This window comes from Tamandua tetradactyla, chromosome 2, assembly GCF_023851605.1.
Source record: "Tamandua tetradactyla isolate mTamTet1 chromosome 2, mTamTet1.pri, whole genome shotgun sequence".
Taxonomy (NCBI): Eukaryota; Metazoa; Chordata; class Mammalia; order Pilosa; family Myrmecophagidae; genus Tamandua; species Tamandua tetradactyla.
Window position 1 is genome coordinate 31,477,804 of NC_135328.1, and position 27,323 is coordinate 31,505,126.

Below are 27,323 nucleotides of genomic sequence, written 5' to 3' on the forward strand. Positions count from 1 at the left end.
ATAAATATGTAATAAAAGGCAAGAATACTGTGATAATTAACAGAAAAAATGAGTAGTAACTTGCTTTTACTCAGCATTAAAAACCTATTTTAAAGTGACAGAAGGTGGTATTGGCACGGAAATAGATCAGTCCAGCAAAAGAGAAAGTTCAGAAATAGACCTTCCATATACGATAAAGGTATGATATCAAATCACTAGGGAAAAATACCATCCAATGACTAATAATGGGACAGCGGTTAAACTCTCTAGTAACAATTGAAAAAAGAAACCCCTACCTCCCTCCTAATACTAAAATAAATTTCAGATAGATTAAATGCTAAAAAAAAATTCCAGATTATATCTATTACCTTGAGTTTGGTAGATCTTTTAAGCATGGCTTCAAAGCCAAAATACATAAAGAAAAAGATTACTAGATTTGACTATACAGATTTAAAATTTTGTGTGGCAATGTATAGCATAAACAAGGTTAAAGGGGAAATAATCAAGTAAAAAAAAGTTTGTAAAATATATGACAGCTAAGAATTAAACCACTATGATACAAAGAGAGACTCTTCCAAATCAATAAAAGACAAACAAGCTAAGTAATGAGAAAAAAGGCAATTCCCAAAGACAGAAATACAAACAGCCAACAAACATGCAAAATAGAGAAATGGAAACAAAACACTGAAATATCATTTTTCACCTACCAGATCAATCACGGTTAAAAGTATCAGTAGTGCCCAGCAGTGTAGAGTGTAAATTGGTATAAACTTTCTGTGAGACTGCTCTGGCAAAATATAGTAAAATATTAAACACAGATAGTTTTTTGATCCAGAAATTTCACTTTAAAGAATTTAGCCTAAGTAATAATTACGTGTTTAGACAGATGTGTATAAGGATAGCAAAAATTTGGAAACACTGTAAATACACAATGTGCAAACTAATATTGGTTAAATAAATTATGGTTAAAAACTTAGAATGCAGTCATTATTGCCATGAAAACATATCCAGGCTATGTTGATGAGTGAAAGGAGCATATTACAAAACCACTTGCATAGTTTGACCCCATTGTGGTAACCCTATAAGTTGTGCCCATAAAGTATGGATATGGATATCCAGACACAAACATACCATCATTGTAATCATCAAAATGTTAACAATGGTTCTTCCAGGTAATAGAATTTCTAGAAGCATTTACTTCGTGTGAGATGTGAAGCCATGTGCTTGGTTTCCATAACATGGGATTTGCTTCACTGTATAACCACCGACAAGCCTGAGCATACAAAAAACTACTTCCTCTTTCCTCTCCAGAACCAGGCCTTCAGTTTCACCAACAATGGTTGCGGTATACAAAAAGTCCTTAAAAACACTATTTGACTGACAACTGCTAACACAGGTTTTCTCTTAGATGAATAGAATGGAAAAATAGAAAGTTTCAAAGGTGAGAATGTGAAAGCAGCTAAGAAAAGGGGCACTGGAAATTCTTTTTTTACTTCCTTTTAAATCAATTTACATCATGGAAATTCAAGATAATCATTTCCGCTCTGGTGTTGTTTAATTATCCAGTTCCAATTTCAAATCCTGTATTAGGGATTGAGTGTTATTACTTCTCTTAATTGATCTCCATCTATTTGGTTGGATGGTTGTGGCCCCTTCAAAAAGCGATGGAGGACATCACATAAGAAGACACGTGCTATGATATTAAAGGCAAAGGTTAAAAGCATTGCTTGCAAATTTAAAGGCCTGGCTTTCCCAAGAACCAAAAGGGCTGTCCAAGGATGAACTCAGTATCTTGCTCAAGGCTTCTCCTTTCCCAGGAAAGAGAACTAGACTTGGAACCAGAAGACTTGGCCACACAATTCAAATCATGTATCTGTCCGAACCCATTTCTCCGTTCCTAAAATGGGGATCAATAACCAACTGCTGACCTTCCCAACACAGAGAACTATTGTGGGATGAAATGAGGATGCACACACATGGAATAGAGCTGAGGAGATAATCAGGCACTATGGGTAACAAAGAAGTCAGCCACAGGGTAATACGCTCCATATCTGGGAAGCCCCAAATCTGATTCCTGGTCTAAGAAGGGAGCTCAAGACCAGATCTTATTGCTTACCTCCACACATGATCACCAAGACAGCTAATGGGGAAACGATCCTTCTCTCATCTCCACTTTAGGATCTACCTTTAGTGGGACTCATAACCCAGCTCAATACCCCAGACTACAGAGGGTTACTGGGTCGGGGCCTTTGAGAGAAGGACCCTGTATTCTCCCAGGAAAATGCACAGCAGTCTCCTGGATCCCTAGGCCCCCTTTAAGTAGGAATTCACTTTGGAGGAAAAAAAAAAGAACAGTTGTCATGGTAAAGGTACTAAGTGAGTTTAGAGAACCTAAGACTGTCTCCATGCTTATGAGAAAACTATCAAAAAAGAACTGAGGAAAAATGACACTTTTTTGTAAATGTTCAGCATGAGCTTCTGTTAAGTATTACACTAAGCAACTTGGCATTATAAATGGAATATTTAGAGGAAGTAACAAAATCCATGTTTTTTTCTTTAGTAATCTTTCATGAACCATTTTTACATTTCTGCTTTGTACCCAGAATTTGATAATGTTTTTCAAATTTAATCTGTTTTTTCAATCAGAAACTTTGGTAACTAGGCAAGTGGGACTTCTTTTTTTCAATGACAACTGTTCTAAGTTCCCATGTAGACAAATGTAGCTTCTTTGGCAGTTAATTACATGGCTGAAAATTAGGGAGAAGGGGAGGCTATAGAGACACAGAGTATTTACAAACTTTTTTTAAAAATGGCAGAGGTGGGCTTGAGATTCTCTTTTGATAGAGAGGGAGGGGCTTTGAGGAAAATCCTTATTCATCAGAGGGTCTAGTCTATACTAAACATAATAATTTGAAATGATTCCAAGCTTCATTCAAGAGCTGTGAAAATAGTAAGAGCTTGAATTGTTGCACATAAAAATCAAGTGGGAGGCTATTTGCATTCATCTGTTAAGCACTTGCCTCCATAATTCACCAAGATGTGAGCAAAAAGTCTTAAATGTTGACCCTAAATTGTAGTCCGAGGTAGCACCTACATGCTGGACGATAATTATTTCTTATGCTAAAAACCAGCTCTCAAGGCCAGGACCAAGCCAGCACTGAAACCCCACGTGGCTGGATGTTCCTTCCTTCTCTCCAGCTCTTCCCCATTGAGTGGGTACACTTTGGGCCAGCCACCCCAGGGTGAGCAGCTCTATGGACAGTTTCCATGTGTTCGTCTCCTCCTTTACCCACAAGCTGAGGCTACCTAGAGTTGCCTCCCTGCCTCCCAAAGCACCACCAACACTCAGTGAGTTGGTGGAGACCATGCCAGCCACAGCACTGGGGACATTTCCCCTTTACCCCAGGACAGCAGTGTTGCACAACTCCAGGGTATGTTCACATAGGCTGCAGTCTGAGGTGCAAAGGAGCAATCCCTACTCCTCCCCATTCTTTCTATTCTCCAGGCCTAGAAAGTGAGGCGGGGGAGAGCAGAGCAAGGAGGTGAACACTGTTTCTTAAAGAAGCCACTAACACATCCCAGAGTAATTTGGGCAGAGAATAAAAAGTATTTTCAAAGTCCCCTTGGGGACTGGAGAGAAAAGAGGAAATATTTAACTTCCACTTCTGGGAAATTCCTGATATTCTCACAAGTGGTGGGGACAACCAAGACAGTAGGCTGGGCCCTCGATCTTGAGGTTTGCTCCTATGAAACTTATTCCTGCAAAGGAGAAGCTAAGCTAACTGATAATTATGCCTGAGAGTCACCCCCAGAGAACTTCTTTTGTTGCTCAGAAGTGGCCTGAATCTCTAAGTCAACTTGGCAAGTGAACTCACTGCCCTCCCCACTACATGGGACATGACTCCCAGGTGTTGTAAATCTCCTGGCAATATGGTACAGAAATCCAGGGATAAGCCAGGACCCAGCATCATGGGATTGAGAAAGGCTTCTTGATCGAAAGGAGGAAGAGAGAAATGAGACAAAATAAAGTTTCAATGGCTGAGAGATTTCAGAGTCGAGAGGTAGTCCTGGAGGTTATTCTTATGCATGATATAGCTATCACTCTTTGGTTTATGGTGTATTGGAGTGGCTGGAGGGAGATACCTAAAACTGTTGAGCTGTGTTCCAGTAGCCTTGATTCTTGAAGACTATATAACTACATAGCTTTTACAATGTGACTCTGTGATTGTGAAACCTTGTGTCTGATGCTCCTTGTATCCAGGATATGGACAGATGAGTAAAAAAAAAAATAAGGACAAAGTGTAAATAAATAATGGGGGATAAAGGATTAAAAATATTGGGTAGATTACAATACTAGTGGTCAATGAGAAGGAGGGGTTAGGGGTACTGGATGTACGTTTTTTTCTTTTTTCTTGTCACTTCTTTTTTTGGAATGATGCAAATGTTCTAAAAATGATCACGATGATGAATACACAACTATGTGATGATATTGTGAGCCACTGATTGTATACTTTGGATGGACTGTATGGCACATGAATATATCTCTATTAAAAAAAAAAAAAAGAAGCCACTAGCCTCTGTTTTTCTTCTCCATTCATTCTTATGGAGCCTTGGGGTTAAACTGTCAGAGTGGGACAGTTAGAGAATACTGACTCAAGCTTTAAAAGTCTACCGTAAATTCAGCCTATTGACAGTGGGTTCAGCGCTGCTTACATTTAATATGTCATGGTTCATGGCATAGCACCAGTTACAGTCACTGAGGCTGTAATAAAAGGGACAATCGCGTCACCACCATTGTTCCTCACACACATATAGGCTCTGGCCAAGGGCTCAGCGTTGTTTCAACCCACCGTTACTACAGGATCACCTGAATCTACATTTTAAAGGGAGCACTGAACAGTTTTAGGAGACCCTTAGTAATCAAAAAACTAACCAGGCGAAGAACATTCTAAATTACAGAACAATTTTACTGGAATACAGACTTATTAATTTTGGCTAGGGCAATGGGAATTGTATCAAAGCAATGTTGCCTAACAGAGAATGTGGAGAATTTACTGGAGTGACCAAGTTAGTATACTTCCTAATGAACATACGAGTTAATTGTAGGAAAAAGACAGTTTCTAACATGCTTGAAAACTTTGCTCTTGTCAATGTTTCCTCTCCTCTTCAATGGCCTCCTTCATAAAGTCAAATTCTAGCCCAACTCAAGTCCATCTCATCACATACTGTGAGTGAATGGAGTCTGAAATTATTAACAAAGATGCTCAAAGGGAGGATGCAGAGAATGTCTTGCATTCACTGTATAGGAATGTTGACTCTCGGGCACCACTAAGAGGAAGGCAATCCAGTCCCACCTGGCCTGTAGCCTCTGGACAACATTACGCTATACATCAAGAGTGTCAAGTTCATAGACATAGAACTGGTCCTGAAGCAGGAAAGAGGTCAGCAGTTTCTGAGTCTTTTCCTTTCAGAAGAGTCTGGAGAGAGTACCACCACCTTGAATCCAGGAATGGAGCCAACTGGAAGTGGAGAAAGTTGCAAGTGCACACACCTCTGGAGGGATGCCACTTGGGGTCCAAGGACATAATGCCTGCAGATGTCACAACACCTGCCCAGCAGCAGGGCATCCTTCCCACACAGCACCAGTCTGCAGTCTGGATGTGAAAGAGATAAAAGGGAGAAGAGATAAATACTGGATAAACGCTGGTTTCCCCACTGTGCATCCCTGTGTGCAGCTCATGCACACACACCCCTGGGAGGTGAGTGAAGGGAAGCAGCATGGCAGACTACCCACCCCTCCAGGAGTGGCCAGGGTGGCCATTCCCATCCCCTTTCCTACTCCCTCTGCTCACTGAGCCCAGGGCAACCTCCCACCACAGCCCCTGGGAGCCCTCCTCCACCCAGCTGTTCTTCATGACTCCAACTCCGTCCTCCCTCCATTCCACTCATTTCTCAAAAATGACCTTCTCACATACCACACTGCTGAGAAGGAGAGGAATGCAAGAAGGATCACAACTGCCACAGAGCCCAATCCAACACCCACCATCTGCTGCAGCGTGACAGATGAACCTGTGGGACAAAACCACACACTGAGCCGGCCAGGCACCAACTCCCAGCACCCCCACCCCACCCCTCACCCCAGGAAGTCAATGCTCAACTGTGCTCATTCCATTCTAACCCAGAGCTTGGCCCCATTTGATGAACAATCCCAAGAATGCCCAGAGAACCGATGTGTTCCCTGAGTCACCCCTGAGGATGGAGGACCTCAGGAAGGTACAGCTCCAGAGTTTTTCTAAACAGGAAATACAAAACCAGACCGCATCCAAGTTAGAGGGGAGGGAAAAAATCCATCTTGTTGAATGCGCACACGCTACAAATTCCTTTTTACAGGTCCTCTCTCAGGTCACTTAAATTTGACAAATGTCCAGGGGCAGCTTTGCTTTGTACTGAAGAAGAAATCTTTCGGAGATTATTTGAATTTCTGCTCCCAAAACAATAGTTAGCTCAGGTGGTCAAACAAATACCCTCCATTGACTAGAACCATCTGCAATTTTTCCCCATACCCCAATAAGGAAAGCATCACCCTGCTCTGCTCAGGAGACTGCTGTAAGAATAAAATAAAATTGGCATAAGGGTCTCCGAAGGACATATATTCTATCTGGGCAGCACTGCAGGCCAACTCCAGGAAGATCCCTGGTCATAAATTGAAAAACACCCACTGAGTTGCACATTCGGGCTAAGGAATTGAATCAGAGCCTCATGTTCTCGACCAGAAACAAGGTCTCATTTTCATGTGCAAACACTTACTTAGCACTTACTGTGTACCAGATGCTATTCTAAGTACATCACAAATATTAACTTAGGTAGTCTCCCAACTAACCTTTACACTGGCTACTACTATTATTCCCATTTTAAAAATGAGGAACCAAGGTACAGGGTAGTTAAAAAACTTGTCCACGGTCATCCAGCTGTCAAATCCATGCTGTTTGACTCTAGAGTCTGTGCATTTGACCCCACCACCTTGCTTTCCTAGTGTCAATCTGAATTGAGCCATGCCTGCACTGGGAGAAGCAAAAATCTACATGCAGTGGTGCCACCAGTCATTGAAAAAGATCCTGGGGACTAACTCTGTATGTAGAAGATTCAAAATAAAATATCACCAATACATGGAATAAATGCAAGGAGGTACAACCAAGTCCAAATTTTTCCAGATGATTTGTGGCTGTTTTCATTGTTGAAATATCAGATTGTTTCATTTCTTGTACCCTCCTTTTGTCAGGGTCCCAGGTATGTGCTCAACCTGCCAGCTGGGTAATCCAGCACTACCTTAGAGGAACTGGAAACAGCCAAAGCAAAGATCTATTACTGTAAGGGAGGAATTGAGAGGAAAAAGAGTTGGCCCTCAACCTAAAGCATCACTGAAAACATAGATGACTTGCTTCCCTAGCAGGGAATGAGGCACAGCTGAGAACAGTTCAAGCCACTTGACTTTTTTCATCATCTACTCTGTGCTTTCCAATGGGGGAGCCACTGCCCACACATGGCTATTTAAATTTAAATTAATTTTAATTATATAAGACACAAGGCAGCTCCTTAGACACACTATTTCAAGTGCTCAATTTCAAGTGCACATTTCAAGGGCTCAAAGGCCACCTGTGACTAGCAGCTACCATATTAGATCACATAGATACAGAATATTTCCATTATCGCAGAAAGTTCTATTGTCAGTGCTGCTCAGCTCTCTACAACCAGGTGAAGAGCAGTCTGGCTCTCCTGGCAACTCCACAGGGTACTTGACATGGACAAGAACAGTCTTAGAAAATGCCTCTTGCTAAAGAGTTCCACTAAGCCCTGCTCTGCTCAGCAGGTTGCTGTGAGAATAAAACAAAATTGGCATAAGGGTCTCCGAAGGACGTATATTCTATCTGGGCATATATTCTATCTACCTCAGAAAGGGCCTTAAGAAACTCTGCAGAAAAATATGCCTTCTATTGTTCGGTTGACTTGAACATTCAGAAGAAAGGGCCCTTGAACATTTTAAGAGACCAGAATATACCATGGAAGGAGGTCTGTGATTAAATTAGGAATTAGTAGATTAAAGACTTGGGGAGTGATTTGAATTACCATGTAATAAAAATGTACAGTGTCGACATAGGGATGGATAAACATTGAAACAAAACAGAAATGCTAGAAGCAGACTCAAGTATTGCAAATAATTTCAAAGCTTGAATACTGGAGTCAGGTTGCCCAGTTTAGACCTTAGCAGGTACCACTCACTAGCTATTTGATCTTAAACAAGATATCCAGCCATCCCGTGCCTCAGTTTCCCCACTGAGGGACGCTATGATAACATGGGAATGGTAACAACAGTGCCCATCTTACAGTTATCTGGGAAACAAATGAGTTAACATTTGAGCAACAATGTTAACATTAGAACAACATCAGGTAAAGAAAAGGCGCTAAATAATATCTATTACTGTTGGTGTTATTGTTATTTTATTGCTATTTCAATCATTGGGGAAGTGACACATTATTCATAAGTAGTATTGAGAAAATTGGCTAACCATTTAGAATAAACTGATGTTTGAGCCCTAGAGCTTATGCCATACACCAAAATAAAGTTCAGATGGATTAAAGACTTAAAGCCCAAAAGAATTAGAAGAAAATATAATTGACTACGGACTATTAAAAAAGTAGGTAAGAATTTCCTAGGCAAATTTTTTAATGTAGAAATCCTAAAAGAAGAGACTGACATATTTGACAGATTGAAAACCATAAACTTCTTGCATATTGAAAACTATAAAAAATGAGATTAAAAGGCAAATGGCAAACTGGGTGAAATATTTACAATAATTAATATAAAAGGGATTAACATATAGAGTGTTACAAATTAGTAAGGAAAGGACTAATACCTCAACAGCAAAATGAGCCAGTTCCATGAAAAGGTAGATCACATAAAATATGATTACAGTGAGGTATGCAACTAGGTGAACGAATCTTAAGGACAATATGTTGAATAAAATGTCAGAAACAAAGAGACAAATATTATCATGCTTCACTCATATGGATTAACTAGAATATACAGACTTAGAGAATTGAAGTTGAGAGTACAGTTCATCAGGTTGGGGCCTATTATAAAGGTTCCTAGATTGTAAGCTTCTGCAGCAGTCACATGTATTTAGGAGTTGTAAATGATATTTCTAAATTCGGAGATAATAAGCTATTTATATATAACCTGGTGGTTCCCTGAAACTTTGGGTATTTATGTGACACCTGAGACTTACAGCACTAAAGCTACAAAAGTCAGCATCACCCCATTCAGAGGAACTGTTAAAAAGCTTAAAAAATAACCAGACTTCAACTAGAGATATGAATGAAGGTGGATCTGGTAAATCAGAATACTGGATAAAGGATGATATGGCCCATATTTTCAAACTTCAACTTCTTCAACCTTTGTGTGAGACCAAAAGGAGACGTGTTTATTAGGTGCAAAATTTATATTTTGGGTAGCACATTACCTAATTTAACTTGTATGGTTAGTTTACTTGAACACCGTAATTACATGGAATCTTGAATAGGACTTGAGATCTTGTTGGTTTGTACAGGTTAGTGTGATGCCCCGATATATCCCAGAGTAATATTGGCAGAGAATAAAAAAGTATTTGCAAAGTCCCCTTCGGGGACTGAGGAGAAAGGAGGAAATATTCAAATTTCCCATCTCGGTAATTCCTGATATTCTTGCAAACTGTAGGAACAACCAACTCAATAGGCTGGGCCCTCAATCCTGGAGCTGGCCCCTAAGAAGCTTATTCCTGCAAAGTAGAAGGTAAGCCTACTTATAATTATGCCTAAGAGTTGCCCCCAGAGTACCTCTTTTGTTATTCAGATGTGGCCTCTCTCTCTAAGCCAACTTGGCAGGTAAACTCACTGCTGTTCCCCATCCCCACATGGGACATGACTCTCAAGGGTATAAATCTCCCTGGTAATGTGGGACATGACTCCTGGGATAAGCTGGGACCCAGCATCTTTGGAATGAGGTGTCCTTTTTGACCAAAAGGGGGAAGAGAGAAATGGGACAAAATAAAGTTTCAGTGGCTGAGAGATTTCAGAGTCAAGGCATTATCCTGGAGGTTATTCGTATGCATTATATAGATATCCCTTTTTAGTTTATGGTGTATAAGAGTGGCTGGAGGGAAGTACCTGAAACTTGAACTGTGTTCCAATAGTCTTGATTCTTGAGGAAGACTATAAAAGCCATATAGTTTTTACAATGTGACTGTGTGAATGTGAAAACCCTGTGTCTGATGCTTCTTTTATCCAGGGTAGGGACAGATGAGTTAAAAAAAAAAAAAGTATAAAAAAATAAATAATAGGGGGAGATAAAGGGTAAAATTGGGTAGATTGATGTATTACGGGTCAATGAGTGGGAAAGATAAGGTGTATGGGCTGTACCTTTTTTTTTTTTTCTTTTTCTGGAATGATGCAAATATTCTAAAAATGATTATGGTGAAGAATACACAACTGTGTGATGATATTGTGAGCCACAGATTGTATAATATAGTTGGAGAGTATGTGTGTGGATATTTCTCAATAAAAATATTTTTTTAAATATCATTGCAGGTGATTTATAAATTTTTTATCAAGCACCCTTTTCACAAGAAATAAAAATGCAAACTGAAACACTGAGCTGCTATGTTTGTACATTAAAGTTGCTACTCTTTTTTTGCTTTTTTTTTTTTAAACATTGGATTGTGGATGTTGCAGGGAAGCTGATAATTTTCTGCATTGCTTGTTCCATCCAACCTACCCAGTATTCCTCCCAGTTTTGGTCATCAATATTTTTCTCTATACTTTTTTACTCTAAATATTTTAAATCTTTGATGAAAATGTTGAATTGAAGACTACCATGGACAGAGATCCATTTCGCATATTTCTGGATCTGACACCAATTCGTCAATAAGCAAACTTCGGGTAAACAGACACTCAGTCCATTTCTAAGCCAAATACAACCCTCAGTTCCCCATATTGTCCACTACAACATTATTAAACATTTGCCAAAGTCAAAATACATTATGCCTGCCATATTTCCCCAACCAGTAAATGCCAGTGTGCAAGAGGATAAGGACGGCACTCCATCCTAATCTACTCTTAGAGTGCCTGAGTTGCCTGCTAGCAACTGCTACTTCTATAGACACAAAACCATCTTTTGAAGATCCTGTCTGATCTTGACTTCAAGTTTTCATTACATATACTTTGCAAAATCTACCTCCTTTGTACAAATGTTCTTCACTCATCTCAAGGCTTGCTACGTCTCTCCTCCTCTTCAAGATTTATTACATGCATTGGTTTAGGCATCTTATTTTCAAAGCATCTGAATCTGCTAGAATGTGCTTGATCCAGATGAGAAAACTTGAACTTATGTTGTTGGCTCTTCTCTTGCTTTCAAGTACCCTCACACAAATCAATAGGACAGAAGCAAAGTAGGAGTTGAGGAACCCAATTTCCTTGCGGCCATCCACCAGCAAGAAAACATCTATCCTAAGCAGTGGACCCAATTATTCCTTACTAAGAAAAATAATCTTTATACTGCATAACACGATCTGGGTTTTGGCCCCAGGCATGATTCTTAGAGGTAGAACATCCCCTGGATTTAAATAAATATTTTTATGTGTTTTGCATATGTATTCTGAAAATCTGAGTCAATCTAACCAAGATCTCACTGTATAGGCAGAATAGTTTCTTTAGGTACTTCTCCAATAATTCCTCACTGAGAAAATTTACAAATGGCCGATTTGAATGCTATTTTTGAGAGCTTTCCCAACCCTCTCAATGACCTTCCTTTCCACAGTTTCGTGCCACAGTATCATGCCTATTTTTCTTCTGAATCATTTGTAGAATATTAAAAACTGAAGTGAGTCAAACATGCGTTATATTCCAGATGCACTCAGTTACTCACTCATGGAGAAAGTACATCTGTTAGGCCTGAACTCCACTATTCTCTTCATGTAAACTCCCAGAAATAGAGTGTGTATAGAGTTAAGGAGGAGTGATTGGGAGTCTCTGGGCTTATCTTTAGCTGTTTCTCCTTTCACTAATTGAAACATCACAGGTGCAAAGAGGAAGTTAGAAAGGGACTATTCCTGCTATCAGACATGTGATAGCTTGAGGACCTCCAATAGGTATGGACATTTTCTCATGAATTGACAAGAGCAGGCAATTTCCTGAAAACAACAATTCTGTTCTCCAAATAGCTCATATAATTAGCACTGTAACTTCTATTTACCATCTCAAATTTCTCTTTGTTATTTGAGGTCTCCTCACTTGAATTCCCTTTAAAGCAGGAGATGACAAAGGAAATCACTGCAGACAAACAATTCAGAGATAAGTAATGCTTGATAAAACAACATTCTTGCTACTTAACAAATTACTGTAAATTTAGCAGCCTGAAACAATCCTCATTTGTTAACACCCAGTTCTTTGGGTCAGAAATCTGGGCACAGCATGATGAAGTTTTCTGCTCAGGATCTTACAAAGCTGAAATCCAGATGTCCTGTCTTTCTGGAGAAGAGGCCACTTCTGAGCACATTCAGATTGTTGGCTAAATTCGCCAGTTCCCCGCAATTTTAGGATTGAGGTCCCATTTTTTTTGCTGACTGTCAGCTGGGGGCCACTCTTAGCTCCTAAAAGTCACCCACATTCCTCGCCACATAGCCTCCTCCACCTTCAAAGCTAGGAGGAGAATTTCCCTGATGTCAAATCCCTCTCTCTCTTTGAATCTCTGACTTGCCTTGTCTCTGACCTCTAGATGCAAATTTAAAGTGCTCAAATGATTAGGTTAGGCCCACCCACATAATCTCCTTATTTGGGACCTTAATTATATCAGCCAAATTGCTTCACAGCTAAACCTAGAATAGTATTTAATTAATAACTTAGAGAAGTGGGTATATACCAGGGCCAGGAATTTAGGGGGCCATCTTAGAGTTCTGCCTACTAAAATTATGTAAATTTAAATAAATATATAGGTTTTTATCTTAATGTAAGCTTTCTCTGGTTTATTTAATTTGATAAGTAAGTACCACACTTACTATGTTTCAGGCACTCTGTTAGAGGCTACCAGGCAGACAAGGATAAGGAAGTCACCTCCTCTGACTCCAGGAAGTTTATAATTGCTTAGAAAGAGATTGAGTAGGAATGTAAATTTCTTCTGTGAAAGACCCAAGGGAGAGGCACTCTGGTGGATAACCAGGCGGCACTGGAGAAGGGTCTTCAAGTGGTTGAGCAGCACTCACCAACTGAAAAACTGCTCAAGGTCCTCTGAATTATCACTCAACCCAATTCAACAAATTCTGAATGAGCATCTTACGTGTGCCAGGCTCTGTACCAGCTCTTCAGATGCTCTCTCTCAGGAGTTTGAAATCTAGTAGGGGAAGACATGAGAATAGCTCTAAAGTGTAGCAAAATGGCTGAAGAGAGGGAGAGGTGATCCTATTGAGAAAATTAGAAAAGCTTCAGGCAGAAAATGTCATTTGAGAGTAATCTTGACAGGTGAATGGGGTTTTAATAAGCAGAGATTCACAGGCAGGTTATAAGTCAGTCCAGGAGGATGTAATTATATAAGCAAAGAGATTCAAGAGGAAATTCATGGGCCATATCCAGAGAACAGCTGGCACTTCAGTGTGAATGGAGAAGAATGAGAGAATTAAAAGAGTATGTTGTTGTCAAACTGAGTCCTTGGAATCCAGACTTAAAAGCAGAACTACAAAAGAATTATCTGAGTGAAGAGAGAACCCTTAAACATTGGTGATGGGGAAATGAGAAAGGAAAATTTGCCAATCATCTATGCTACAGGTATGAAGGCCCATCCTCATGTAGTGAACCCAGAAATAAAAAAAAAAACAGACAGCCACACCCATGGTGCAAAATTCTGGCTGAAAGAAAAAGGGGGTAGTTACCAATGATTCAGGTTTCTGGCCTGTGCTTGCAAAATTTTCCCTGATTGCAGCATATTATCATGTCAAGTGTGTCAAATGACCTTGCTTTGTGACCCAATAAATCACAGACTCATAGTATTTTGTGGCTTGAAGGAATCTCACAAATTCAAGAAAAAAGTCATTGAGTACCAGCCAAGTTTAAATGTCATCTCAAAAGCACTCAGTTGGTTAGCCTCTTCCCTGGAAATCATCATAAAGCTCTTTTAGTGGCAATCTGCAAAAGGCAAAAGGCGTAATTCATCACTGGGCAAAGGCAAGAGTGAGACTGATGCTTGGCAAAAATGGGTTGGAATAATTTCAGGACTAATTTAGATTCCAGTTCTCTCCAATTCTCTCTTTCTGAAATGGCAGTATCCAAAATTTTTGTCAAAGGAGACCGCCAAAGGCTTGATATCCCCGTATGCATAAAGAAATTATACAGCTCAACAACAAACTAACAAGCAACCAATTATAAAATGGGCAAAGGATATGAATAGACACTTTTCTGAAGAGCCCATACAAATGGGTAAAAAGCACATGAAGACATACTCATTTTCATTAGCTATATGGGAAATGCAAATTAAGACACCTATAAGAATGGCTGCTATTAAACAAACAGAAAACTACAAATGTTGGAACACATGTAGAGAAACTGGAACACTTATTCATTGTTGGTGGGAATATATAATGGTGTAGTCGCTGTGGAAAATAGTTTGGTGATTCCTCAGAAAACTAAATATTGAGTTGCCCTATGACCTGGCAATACCAATACTGAGTATATTCCCAGAAGAGTTGAAAGCAGTGACACAAACAGACATGTGCACACTGATGTTCATAGCAGCATTATTCACAATTGCCAAAAGATGGAAACAATCCAACTGCCAATCAACAGATGAGTGGATAAGCAAAATGTGGTATATACATATGATGGAATATTATGTAGCAGTAAGACGAAATGAGGTCCTGAAGCATATGACAATGAGAACGAACCTTGAGGACATAATGCTGAGTGAAATAAATCAGACACAAAAGGGCAGATTTTGCTATTATGACTCTGGTAAAGATACTATCAGAGATTACAGTGTAGAATGTAGCAGATCTAGAACTACACAGAGCTAGAGATGGGGAAAGACTACCCATTGAAGTGGAACTTAAATGCAAGGGAATGGACAGAATGATGGAAACTATTTAGTGGGGTTATAAGTAACATTACCATATTGAAAGTGAATATGATTGAAAGGGAATGTATAGTGCCATGTATCCCACTGATTAAATCTATAATTACAAATGAGTTCTCACATGAACTATTTCAAAGGTTTGATATTGGACAACATCAATAGTGGGGAGTATATGTGAAAGCTGAAAATGCATGCTATGACCACTAGTTAACAAGCAGACATCAACAATGCTACAGCACTAGCAGGGGCAACTAATTGTGGGGGAGTGACAAGTGATAAAGTGTTGTTTTGATTTGATATTTGGTGAGGCTGTTTGTTGTTTCTTTGTCTTTATGGACAAAGAAAACTGTCTAAAATTGAAAGTGGTGCTGATTGTACAACCGAGTGAGGAACATTAAGACATGGTTTGTTTATTTTGGAAATTATCCATGATGCCCAACAGATGGAGCTGAAAGGTATAATAACTGGGAAGCAGAATGGCGAACTGTGATATACGCATATGATGGAATGTGGTGTGGCTATGGAAAGGAAGGATGTCAACAGGCACGCCACAAACTGAATAAACCTTGGGGACAATGTGTTATGCAAAAATAAGCCACAAACAAAAGAACAAATATGCTAAGATCTCTTTCAGAAAATACTTATAAGAAAATGGTAGCCTAGATGTTAAGCCCTTTTAGCAGCCATATTTACTCTGAAGTGATAAACGTACTTCTAGATTCTGAGACACTAGAAACAAAAGAACAAATATGCTAACGTCTCTTTCAGAAAATACTTATAAGAAAATTGAAGCCTAGATTGTAAGCCCTTAAAGTAGCCACACTTCCCTGAAGGTGTAAGAACATTTCTAGATTCTGATACACTGAGCTGCATGGGTATCAGCTGGTATTTCCACGGAACTGAAGTAACTCTGTGACACTTAAGACCCAAAAATGGAGTGCTGCAGCCCTGAAAGTTAGCATAGCTATATATAATAATAGTTAAAGTAACTGAAAAAGAGATCAGGCCTCAGTTAGAGATAAAAATGAAGCCACTCTGGCTTTGACTAAAGTAAATCAGAATACAGGGTAAAAAATGAGAGTGTATGTACTCTAGAACTTCACCTGTTGTATAAGACCAAAGGCAGAAAGATTTATTATATCTAGAACCTAAATTTTCTGTAGCACACAATCTAAATCAACCTGTCTGGATAGCTCATTTTAACAACCCAAACTCCTGTAATCCAGAACAGGAATGAGGCCTCGTAATTCTGTATAGCTTAATGGAATACCAGAATACATCTCAGACTATGGTGGGCTGATAATCAAAAAGTATTGGTAGAGGGCAGGCCATGGTGGCTTTGCAGGCAGAGTTCTCCCCTGCCATGCAGGAGACCCGGGTTCATTTCCCGGTGCCTGCCCGTGTGGAAAAAAAAAAAAAAAGTATTGGTAGAGTCCATTGAGGGTATAAAGAAAAAAAAATGGAACTATTAAACTTTCCCATCTGGGAGACCCTAAGTACCCTCTCAACCACTGGGGCCTCCCAAGAAAATAGGCCAAGTCCTTGATTTTGAGGTTCACCCTTATGACAACTTAGTGGAGAAGCTAAGACTACCTACAACAAGGCCTTCCAGGAAACCTCTTTTGTTTCTCAGCAGTGGCCTTTCTCTCTCTAAGCTCAACTCTGCAAGGAAAATCATTACCTTTACCCCTATGTGGGACATGACATTCAGGGGTGAAAATCTCCCTGACAATCTGAGATATGATTCCCAGGGATGAGTCTGGCCCTGGCAGTGTGGGATCGACACACTGTCTTCCTAACCAAAAAGGAGAAAAAGATGTGTAATAAAATAAGGCATCAGTGGCTAAGAGAGATCAAATAAAATCAAGAGGTTATTCTGGAGGCTATTCTTATGCAAGCTTCAATTAGATAGTGCTAATTATTATGGTTTGTAAATCCCAACCAACAGCACTCCTGTTAACTCTTAAGAACACCGAGGTCTCAAACTGAAACTCTATAATAATTTCATGCACAAAGTTTGCTTTCCTGGAACCTATGATTTTCCAGAGGGCTCCTAGGCCAGATAAATCCTGAAACCCATAGGGATCAGCCTCTCCAAGATTATCAACTAACTACATCCCCCGTCCTCTAGTGTCAACCCTTCTCTACGTGAAAAAGTAAGAATGGACATTGCCTAAAGATTGGGAAAAGGATCAAAGGAGAAAGAGGAGTTATAACAGAGGGAAAAGGATCAAAGGAGAAAGAGGAGTTATAACAGAGAAAATAGGACTTGACAAATGAGTATGACTACTGAATCACTATATTAATATTTCTTCTAGCCTCCAGTATTTGGAGCAGGTAAAAGGAAAAATCTGAAATAGTGGAATAGTAACCCATAACAAACTCCAAAATCTGTTCTGTAACTAGTTGGTAGACTGTACTTTGAAAAGCATTGCTTTTTCTTTCTTTTCTTTGTATGTATATAATATTTCACAGTTTAAAAAAAAGTTTAAAAGAAAAGGAGACTGTCAGAGGCAAGTGCAAACAAAGGTAAATTTTGTACATAGACAAATATATGCTAGAATTGCCTTTGGAATTTCAAACAGTGGGTGTTCTATTAACCTCCAGAACTTTCCAGTGGTTAGAATTCAAAGGTTTTAACTTTTTCTTTTAATATTTATCTCTAAGTGGTAGGGAGAGAAAGGGCATAGCCAAAAGCCACTTACATTCAAAGCAAAATCCTTCCTATTAACTTAATCACACTAGAATGACTGTGGCCAGGTTGGCCATTTCTTCCACCAGATTTGAATGTTTTCTAATCACACCAAATAGTTACTAAATGGAATGGATTCTGGAAGCAACTGCATCTATGTCTATCCAGGAATGCCTTTACATCTCCACTTTTTTAATAAAAGCACCTCTTTTCCTTGTTGAAATTCCATTCCCACCCTCAAAGCTTTTGGGGATGGACTGGCAAAAAACATTCAGAATGTTGGAATATAGGGTTGTTTCTCACGGCCTTCATTAAACTCCTCCAAGAAGCTTGGCTGTTTTGTTGTTCAGATGTGGCCTCTCTCTTTAAGCCAACTTTACAAATAAACTCACTACCCTCCCCTCTAAGTGGGACATGCCTCCCAGGGGTAAGTCTCCCTGGCAACATGGGCCATGACTCCCAGGGATGAGTCCAGCCCTGACATCATGGGATTTAGAATGACCAAAAGAGGGAAAAGAAATGGAACAAAATAAAGTTTCAGTGGCTAAGAGATTTCAAATAGTATCAAGAGGTCATTCTGGAGGTTACTTTTATATAAACCTTAGCCAGATATTTTAAACTACCACAGCATGCCAAGCCCCAACCAACAGTATTCCTGGAAACCCTAGGGAGTGCCCTGGATTCTATGTAAATCTCTATAAAATTTTCTCTTAGTGAGTTTATTTTTTCAGAAACTTAAGGCCTTCAGACTGATCGTAGGCCAGATAAGTCCTGAAACCCAGAGGCACCAGTCTCTCCAAGAACAACAACCAGGTTCATTCCTCTACCCCATAAGGTCGACACCCCTCTCCAGCACAAAGAAGTTAAAATGGCCATTGCCCAGATATCCCTGAAGATTGAGAGACAGACCAAATGAGAGGGAGGAGGTGTAACAGAGAAATTAGAATTTAACACATGACTGTGACTACTGACTCATTATAAAGACATTTCTTTTTAGTTTCTAGTGTTTTAGAATAGCCAGAAGGAAATTCCTGAAGTTGTTGAACTATAATCCAGTAGCCCTGATCTTTGATAATGATTGTAGAGCTATTTTGCAAAAAAAGAAAGAAAAGTCAGTTGCCCATGTTTGTATGGAGCTACTTCGAGATGTTTTGTTCCACTGATCTATATATATTTATACCTGGATAGATAGATAGATAGATAGATAGATAGATAGATAGATAGATAGATAGATAGATGATAGATAGACAGATAGATAATCAGACCATACTACACTGTCTTAGTTAACCTATCTCTATTGTAAGTCTTAAACTTGGGTAGGCTGCAGTTCAGTAGTAGAATTCTCGCCTGCCATGCAGGAGACCTGGGTTTGATTTCTGGCCCATGCACTTCCCCCCAACCCCAACCCCCCAAAAAATTAACAAATGGTGCTGCAAGAATGGAATACTCACATAGAAAAAGAATGAAATGTGACCCGCACCACAGCATACAAAAAAAAAAAAAATGAGTAGGTTGCAGTACTAGTGGTCAATAAGGTAGGCAGGTAAGAGGTATGGGATGTTTGGGGTTTTCCTTTTTTCTTTTTATTTCCTTTTCTAGAGTAATGAAAATGTCCTAAAAATGGTTATGATGATGGCTGCACAACTATGTGATGGTACTGTGGACCACTGATTGTATGCTTTGGATGAATTGTATGGTGGGTGAATATATCTCAATAAAATTACATTTTAAAAAAAGAAGCTTGGTGCATCTGAAAGTGGAGATGGAATAGCACACATCTAACTGAGGTCCTTGCTGCCGGGCAAGCAGAAATTCAAGGTGCTGATGCTCAGACAATGGTTTTGCCCATCCAGCTGAGAAACCTGGTCCTCTACCTTTGCTGAAGTTGGCATGAATAGAGATAAAAAGATGAGAAATGACATTGGAGGAGAAGCACACAAAGGGGGAAGACTTGGATCCCCCTAAGTCCCTCCTAAACATGTCCTGCAAAGTACCCTGCACTGATAGGGTAACAAGTCACCCACTGTATAGTACCAGCCACCAGAATACACCTGGAAGCCAGGTACTATCAGCATGTCCTCTACATGCCAGCACATTGTTGTATGTTCCTCTCAGGCAGGGTACCCGATGAAGAGGATTAAGCTGATATTGGGGGCTCAGAGAAGATTTCCATAGCCTGTTGCTAGGACTCATAAACCACAAGGAAAAGTCCACATTCAACAATCATAAACTTAACAAGATATCTGGCATTACCACAAACTATTGGAATTTCTGTGACTCAAATCCACTGGCTGGCTGCGTATTTGTTTTAAGAAATGTACTGCCAGTGAAATCCCAAACTTGGAAAACAAAGACCTATGATTGCTCAATCTTTTTGGCAATTCCGTCACCCAGAAGAGTTCCTCCCCACTGCAGCTCTTAGGTATGGCTCTGGGGGATAATGGACGGAGCATTCTCTCCCACTAGGTAGACCCCAAAGTAGCCAAACTGACTGAATGACCAACTCTGCTGTCAGGGCAGGGAAGGCTGGCTCTTCCTGTCCAGAAAGATGTGGTCACGGTCATGGGCTGTAACCACTGTGTCTCGCTTTATCTTTTCCTCTTTTCTAAATGAGAGTATTTACTGTGGTCATGCAGCTTTCTCTTTCATATTACGTACTGTGGTTAGGGAATGGTTAAATTTGCTATTTTGTCATAGAGATTGCTAAGGGGATCATGAGAAGCACATCTGGAGCTGATCAAGAGGAACATACCACTCTGAAATCCTGGTCTTGGGGCGCCATGCAGTAACAGACCTGCTTTGAGTTGTCTTCCACTAGGGTTTTATTTCTGATGGTACATGGGATAGTCCCAATTTCCTAATGGAGGATATTTTTCTTAATATATTATATGTATATGTGTGTGCACTTGCTGAGCAGACAAATGGTAGAAGTCAGGGGATCACTGTTGCCCTTGTTTTGGTTTGCCAGCATGTTTTCCTTGGCTCTTTTTCCTGAAGGGGACCTTGTCCACCTGCCCCCTCAGTGCAACTCTACTGGTGCAGCTGATCACGCTGTTCTGCGAATACACACAAAACCCAAAATAGGTCAAAGTACTCATCATCTCCTATTAACAGTGATTCATCCAAGGGATAGCCACTTAACCTAGGAGGAAAGAGTCCTTCCCTGAATTGAAAACTTTCCATATCCACTGCAGTTGCTAAGCTGGGGCAGCTGGTGCCCATCCCTCCCTACCACATGACCTGTAGTGGAAGAAAATGAGGCCAATTCACATGGAGGAACAGAGAGTAGAAAAGAGTCAGGTACAAAGGAGGAGTTTTACTCATGATATTCAGTCCCAAGTTCCAGTTCCTGGAGTCTGGGTGGTACAGCTCCTTTTCTGATTCCATAAACTCCCCACACCCTATCCTTTTCAACTAGGGGTACGCGTTGGCTCCCTGCTACCTGTGATAATTTAAAAAAGAGATTTCATTTACATAAGCTTGAGGCTACAGATTGGAAATAGGAGAAATAAGGACAGCATTCTTAGACAGAAAATGCCTTTACCTTTCACCTGAGCCCACACTGCACAGGAGCATCTTCTCACCTATAAAGGAAAACACACCAACACATTTAAATAGGTGGCACACGGTGTTAGTTTAAATAACATACTCTAGCATCCTGAGTTCCAGCTTTCTTATCTCTTAATTTGAGCCAGAAGATCTTTAAGGTCCCATTAGCTCTAACATTTTATGGTTAATACATACATCATCAAGTGTTCAAAGGACTGGCATGGACAGCAGTAACAGAACTAAGGATCACTTTTATAGCTTTCCAACAGATTGCAGAGAGCATACACCATGAGCAAAGCACAGGAATAGCAATAGGTTTCATTTTCCTTGCTAGTTCTGAGTAACTGGCACTGACTGCTTGGAGAACTATGTTGTAAAGGATTTTGAGATCAACTCCAGTTTCAGCGAGAAGTAGGGGATGCATGTAGTAGGCAAGACTATGAGAAATTCTGGCTATATATATATATATATATATATATATATATATATATATAAGTTACCCATAAACTAGCCAAGAACCAGAAAGAAAGCAAAAGAAATATGTATGGAAGCTCATCCAAGGTGGAAGAGACACACAAATTCAATGGAATGAAACATTTTCTGTTCTTTTCTCTCACCATTATTTTATGCACATTTCTCTGTTAGGAACTCTGGGCTTAGTGGGTCTGATAAAACTCAGCAAGATATCCCCAGAGGAGGCTAACCATCAGGAATCAGAGAAGGGTCCCTTCAACATCACAAGATTTTTTTTCAAGTGATAACCTTGGGCATTTGGGTTTTATTTCATTAAATTTTTTTTAATGAATAAATATTTAAACTGGAAATAGCCATTAGATTTTGAATGTGACTAAATTTGGCTCTGATGTTCATTGCAGAGATTAGGAATGAAGGAAAATGTACAAGAATAACCAGTGAAGGGCATATTTCAAGACATTGGAGAAGTAAAGGGACTTCAAATCACAAGGCAGTTACTAAGGAAATAGGTACTTTGAAGGAGAGACATTAGCAGGGGCCAGGTGAAGAGGGAATTCATTAGGCTGGAGTGCCTTATTCAGAGCTGCACTTTAGACAACTCATTCTGGCAGGAGTGTGGAGCAAAAAGGTGGGGAGACTAAGAGACAGGAACACAAACTAGAAAATTGATGTTCAGAGAGGAGATGAAAAAGGCTAGATAATGCTAGTGAAGAAGGAGAGGAAAAGATGATTTTAAACAATATTAAGGTGATAGAATCTACAGGATTTGCTGCTGTACTGGGCAAGAAGGAAAGAAAGAGGGAAGAGACCAGAATGATTCCTAGGATTCTGTCTTGAGCAACTGGGAGCATGGTGGTGCCCACTTACTGGGACAGATACACAGAAGACAAAATGAAATAGGAGGAGACGGAAATAACTTCAGTTGGGGACCTAAGCTGAGATGGCTTCAGGTTATTCAAGTAGAGATATCTAGCAGATAGTTGGATTTAACCAACTAGAACTCTGGAGGAAGACTGATCTAGATATTCACAAGATATTCATGTAAAATCTGCCATTAATGCCTTAAGAATAAATGAGATAATCCATGGAAAAACATGTAGCATGAGCAAAGAAGAAAGCTGATGAAAAAATATTAGAAAATCCTAACATATAAGGGGAGAAGCAAAAGAGGACATTTAAAATAAACACTGAAAAAAACTAAGGAATAAAGTCAAAGATTAGTTAAAAAATAAATAGAAGCTCTCCCAAAATATAGAGGAAAGTAGGACAAACTGAATATAACCAAGATGATGGCTGATATGGAGGACAAAGAACCTAAAAATAGAAACTAAAAATGATAGGTGTTTCTGAGGAATAAACATGAATAATTAGACTCCACTATAATAAAAGACAACTGAAGAAAGATTTCCCTGCCTGAAAAAATGACTCAAACATATAAATCAAAAGGGTTAGCCCCATTCCAGGCAAAAGCAAGGATTAAAGACCAAATCCTATTCATTTTTTTTAAATATAAGGATTATTTAAAATCCTATAAGCATCCAACCCAAGAAAAGAAAAGTCAGCTGCAAAGGTAGAAAAAAAAATGCTGGCCTAATAATTCCACAAAATAAATTACAGAAGATGAAATAATATCTGTAATTGAGAAAAGAGTTGAAAAATCATTTGTCAAAAAGCTAGAAAGTGGACCACAGTGGCTCAGCAGGCAAGGACGCTTTCCTGCCATGCCAGAGGACCAGGGTTCGTTTCCCGGTGCCTGCCCATGTAAAAAAAAAAGCTAGAAAGTGTGGGCCATGGTAGCTCAGCAGGCAGAGTTCTCGCCTACTATGCCAGAGACCCAGCTTCGATTCCTGGTGCCTGTCCTTGTAAAAATAAAAAAAGCCAGAACGATGTTCATAGGTAGATAAGACTTAGAAAATAAAAAAATCATACAGCCAACAGAGAAATAAATCAAAATTAAGAAATGATGACAATTTTTTTTAGGCAAAATGAAGGGGAGGACATTCTCGGCAGGGGGATTAATAGAAGCAAATATACAGAATTGAAATGGAGGGCGGTGCATTGGTGGCTCAGGGGTGGAATTCTCACCTGCCCTGCCAGAGACTCAGGTTCGATTCCTGGAGCCTGCCCATGCCAAAAAATTAATTAATTAATTAATTAATTTAAAAAAGAAACAGAAAGGCATCCATGGTTGAAGCACAGAGTAGCTGGAAGTTAACAGTGGGAGCTGGGGTTGGAAACAATAGTTGGTGATGGAATCCAAACTTTATTCAGGTGGCAACAGAGAACCTCTGAAGATTTAATTTTAGGGGGAGAGATATAAAATAATCCGGGCTGTATCTGGAATTTGGGTTTGTGTGAATGATGAGTTTGAGAGGAAGACTATTTAAGAGGCATTGTGATAGGAAAAAAGGGGGAGGGGACCCAAACCAGGCAGTCTCAGGGGGCTGCAAAGAGGACTGCGGGCGACTCCAAAGGAAAACTCCATGTGGCTGGACATGGGAAAAGTACCCAGCCTGAACAACTGGAAGAATGATGTGGCTCCTTCCAGATATCAAGCCCCCACTAGGATCTGAGGATTGAAAAGGCAAAGGACAATTCCACTCAAGAAATGACATCTGCGGATCCCAGAACTTTGCAGCAAGAGCCTGTCCTAGTAAAAACCTGACCAGCTCATAGCATTCCCCAGTTGAGCAGCTCAGGGTTGAGCAGAGCCATTAGGTCAACAGGAAGAGAATCTCTGGGCAGACTGAGCACAGGACCTGTGAGCAAGCAATGAGTTGCCTGAAACCTGTGGGATCATTTACCTGTCCCTTTTTGGTTTTCCAGATGGAAAACGTGTTGTGCTAGCTGACACCTTATCACCTGAACCAGCATCATGTCAAGACCTGTGCCATAATGACAGAATGAGCACAAGGAAGAGATAACTCTTTCCATAAGTCAGACACTCATCAATCTTCCAACTGGGCTGTTCTTTTTCCCCAATCTGACATACAATTTTTTAATGCAAAAGGCCTAGAGGCAACAGGAGTCAGCAATAAATCACTACTGATTTTAATGTGACTGTAACACATATTTGAAATCCACAGGGAAGGGATTGTAATTCAAATATGCTGGCCTATATATAAAGTTTTTCAAACTCCTTTCATCATCTTTACCATCCTGAAGAACAAGCATATATTCTGCTCAGCTATATGATAAAGAGGCAACAATGACGCCATGGAAAAGTTTCCTATAAACAACTTCTCAAATACGGGGGAAACAAGTGTTCAAACATTTAAATTTCCTGTGAAGAAAAGAATATAGAGTTCACAAGAGCTTTTAAAGAAATATACCTTATTCCATTCACTTATGATCCGTAATATAATGCAGTAATCATTTTCTATTTTCAAGGGTGCATTATAATATTTCCCATAGTACAGCCTGTCTCCAATAGATATCTCCATGGCATCATCTGGAACATCTTTGGCCAGTAGTTCTGCAGCCACATATCCATCAACATCAGTGGTGTTGCTAAAGAACGTAGTAGCCCGTTCAGAATCACAAGGAAATGTGCTTTGTAGAGCCAGGGGCAGCACTAACACCTGATAGGAACTGGAACAAAAAGGAAAAGTGTCTATAAAACCTTTGTCTAGGGAGAGTCATTCATGAACTTATTAATATTTATTGAGCACCTGCCATGAGAGAAGGACTTTTCCAGGCACTAGGAACACAAATACTGGACAAGAAAAGTCCCTGCCCTCCATGGGCTTCGTCGTCTGACAGCTCCTTGAGTCACAGGATCCTGCACTCCTCACCTAAGGTGCTAAGGCCACACGACCTTGCATGAGGGACCTCTCCATGTTCAAGCTGCAGATGGATGCCAGGTACATCTTCTTTAGCTGGGAGAAGCTGTTGCATGCAGCGCTGCCCTGTGTGCATGTGTCATAAGGTGGATCTAATCAGTGATTTTCACATGGTCAAATAAAGCCTGGCTGGGGAAAGGGCTTAGCAGTCACATGGAAACAGGCTGCCCACGAGAGTTAATGTAGTAAGTCTGCAAAAAAGGCTCAATCACCTGGGTCACCTAAAACAGAACTTATGGTTCACATTTCCTACAGTTCACAGACGATGCCAACGTTCGTATGAAATCAGTGAGACACAAGGAGCACAAAGTCACCATCAGCTAATCTGGTTTAACAATATTCTGAAACAGCCATAAAGTTAAAATGTCACACATACATTGTTAAACTATTCTGTAAATGCAGACATAGAAACCTGCTAGCAATCAGGGGTCATTTGTCATATGTTCTATCCTTATTTGTCCCACCAAATAGAAAACCTGTCAGTGGAAGGAAGTATAACAATAAAAATGCACTGAGAATGAATCATGCCTTCCTCTCTGTTCCAATCAATTCAGAACTTAATCTTTTGCCATTAGGATAGTAAGTGTTTGAATGTTTGCTTCTCTGTCAGACTTGATAGCAGTGACTTGAATGATTTACTCCTGTATCTTTGCAAAGCATTGCACAGTTCTTTGGCTAAGATATGCTTCTCCATTAATGTTTCTTGAACTGAAATTTCAGTAAAGATGAAAACCATACATCAACACCAAATACGACTGAGGCAATTTCCCAAACCCATTAGGCCACACAATTCTATTTTGCCATTAAATTTACATATCCTGCTCCATATTCCTAATTCCTCATAATCTGCTGCCTAATGCCTTATGAATCACTAGGTTAAGAAGACGGAAACCTAGGCTAACAGCAGGTATTGGGCTTTGGAAGGTTGCCAGGTTCCCAAACAATTAAGGTGTCCTGGAGACCCTGATTTCCAAATAGTCTGAGTCTACTTTCAGCAAAGGGCTTTCTGCAAAAGGGACAAAGTAAAGCCTGCAGGGCAATAAATTGTCACCACCAATAAACATTTTCTAGGCATCCACTGGCCTCCAAGGGGACACCTGTAACAACAAACTTTCCTGGACCTTCTATGAGTCAAGGCCACAAGTAAGAAGGTGACAGTTGCAGCAGTTTCATGCTACCCACAAGCACATCCTCAAATCCCTCTCATCTTTACCGGCTAGGTGGCAGAGTTCAAAAGCAAGTTCCAGGCTCAAGCGAACTCATTTGGCTCTGTTCATTGCCCACTACAGGCACCATTCATGGGACACAAAACAGGCTCTCCTGTTAGACTGATCATAATTATTTGAATTACTTGATATGCAAATTTCCAGGCATCACCCCAGACCTCAAAAGGAGTCTTCAACAACATAAAAAACATCTGTGCATCAAGGGACATTATCTAAAAAGTGAAAAGGCAGCCTAGAGCATGGGAAAAAATATCTGCAAATTGGATATCTGATAGGGTCTCATATCTAAAATATATGAAGAACTCCTACAACTCAACCACAAAAAGACATACTGCCCAATTAAAAACTGAGCAAGGAGTGGTCACGGTAGCACATTGCTAATGCAAATTAACAGCCCTGAAATATATATCTGA

The 27,323-nt window shown here is 39.9% G+C and overlaps 1 protein-coding gene across 2 annotated transcripts in view; it reads right to left on the reverse strand.

Moving 5' to 3' along the window:
* Positions 1–4,920: 4,920 nt before the first annotated feature.
* Positions 4,921–27,323, reverse strand: part of SUSD1 (sushi domain containing 1) — a 167,849-nt gene continuing 145,446 nt past the window's right edge. Inside the window, exons 13-16 of one of the 2 annotated variants that reach the window (XM_077142014.1) lie at positions 25,175–25,433; positions 21,364–21,403; positions 5,955–6,048; positions 4,921–5,633 (exon numbers count right to left, since the gene is read on the reverse strand). In XM_077142014.1, coding sequence (XP_076998129.1) covers position 5,633; positions 5,955–6,048; positions 21,364–21,403; positions 25,175–25,433 — 394 coding nt within the window. In that variant the 3' untranslated portion in view covers positions 4,921–5,632. The remainder of the gene's footprint in view (positions 5,634–5,954; positions 6,049–21,363; positions 21,404–25,174; positions 25,434–27,323) is intronic. The other variant, XM_077142024.1, reaches the window with a different exon arrangement.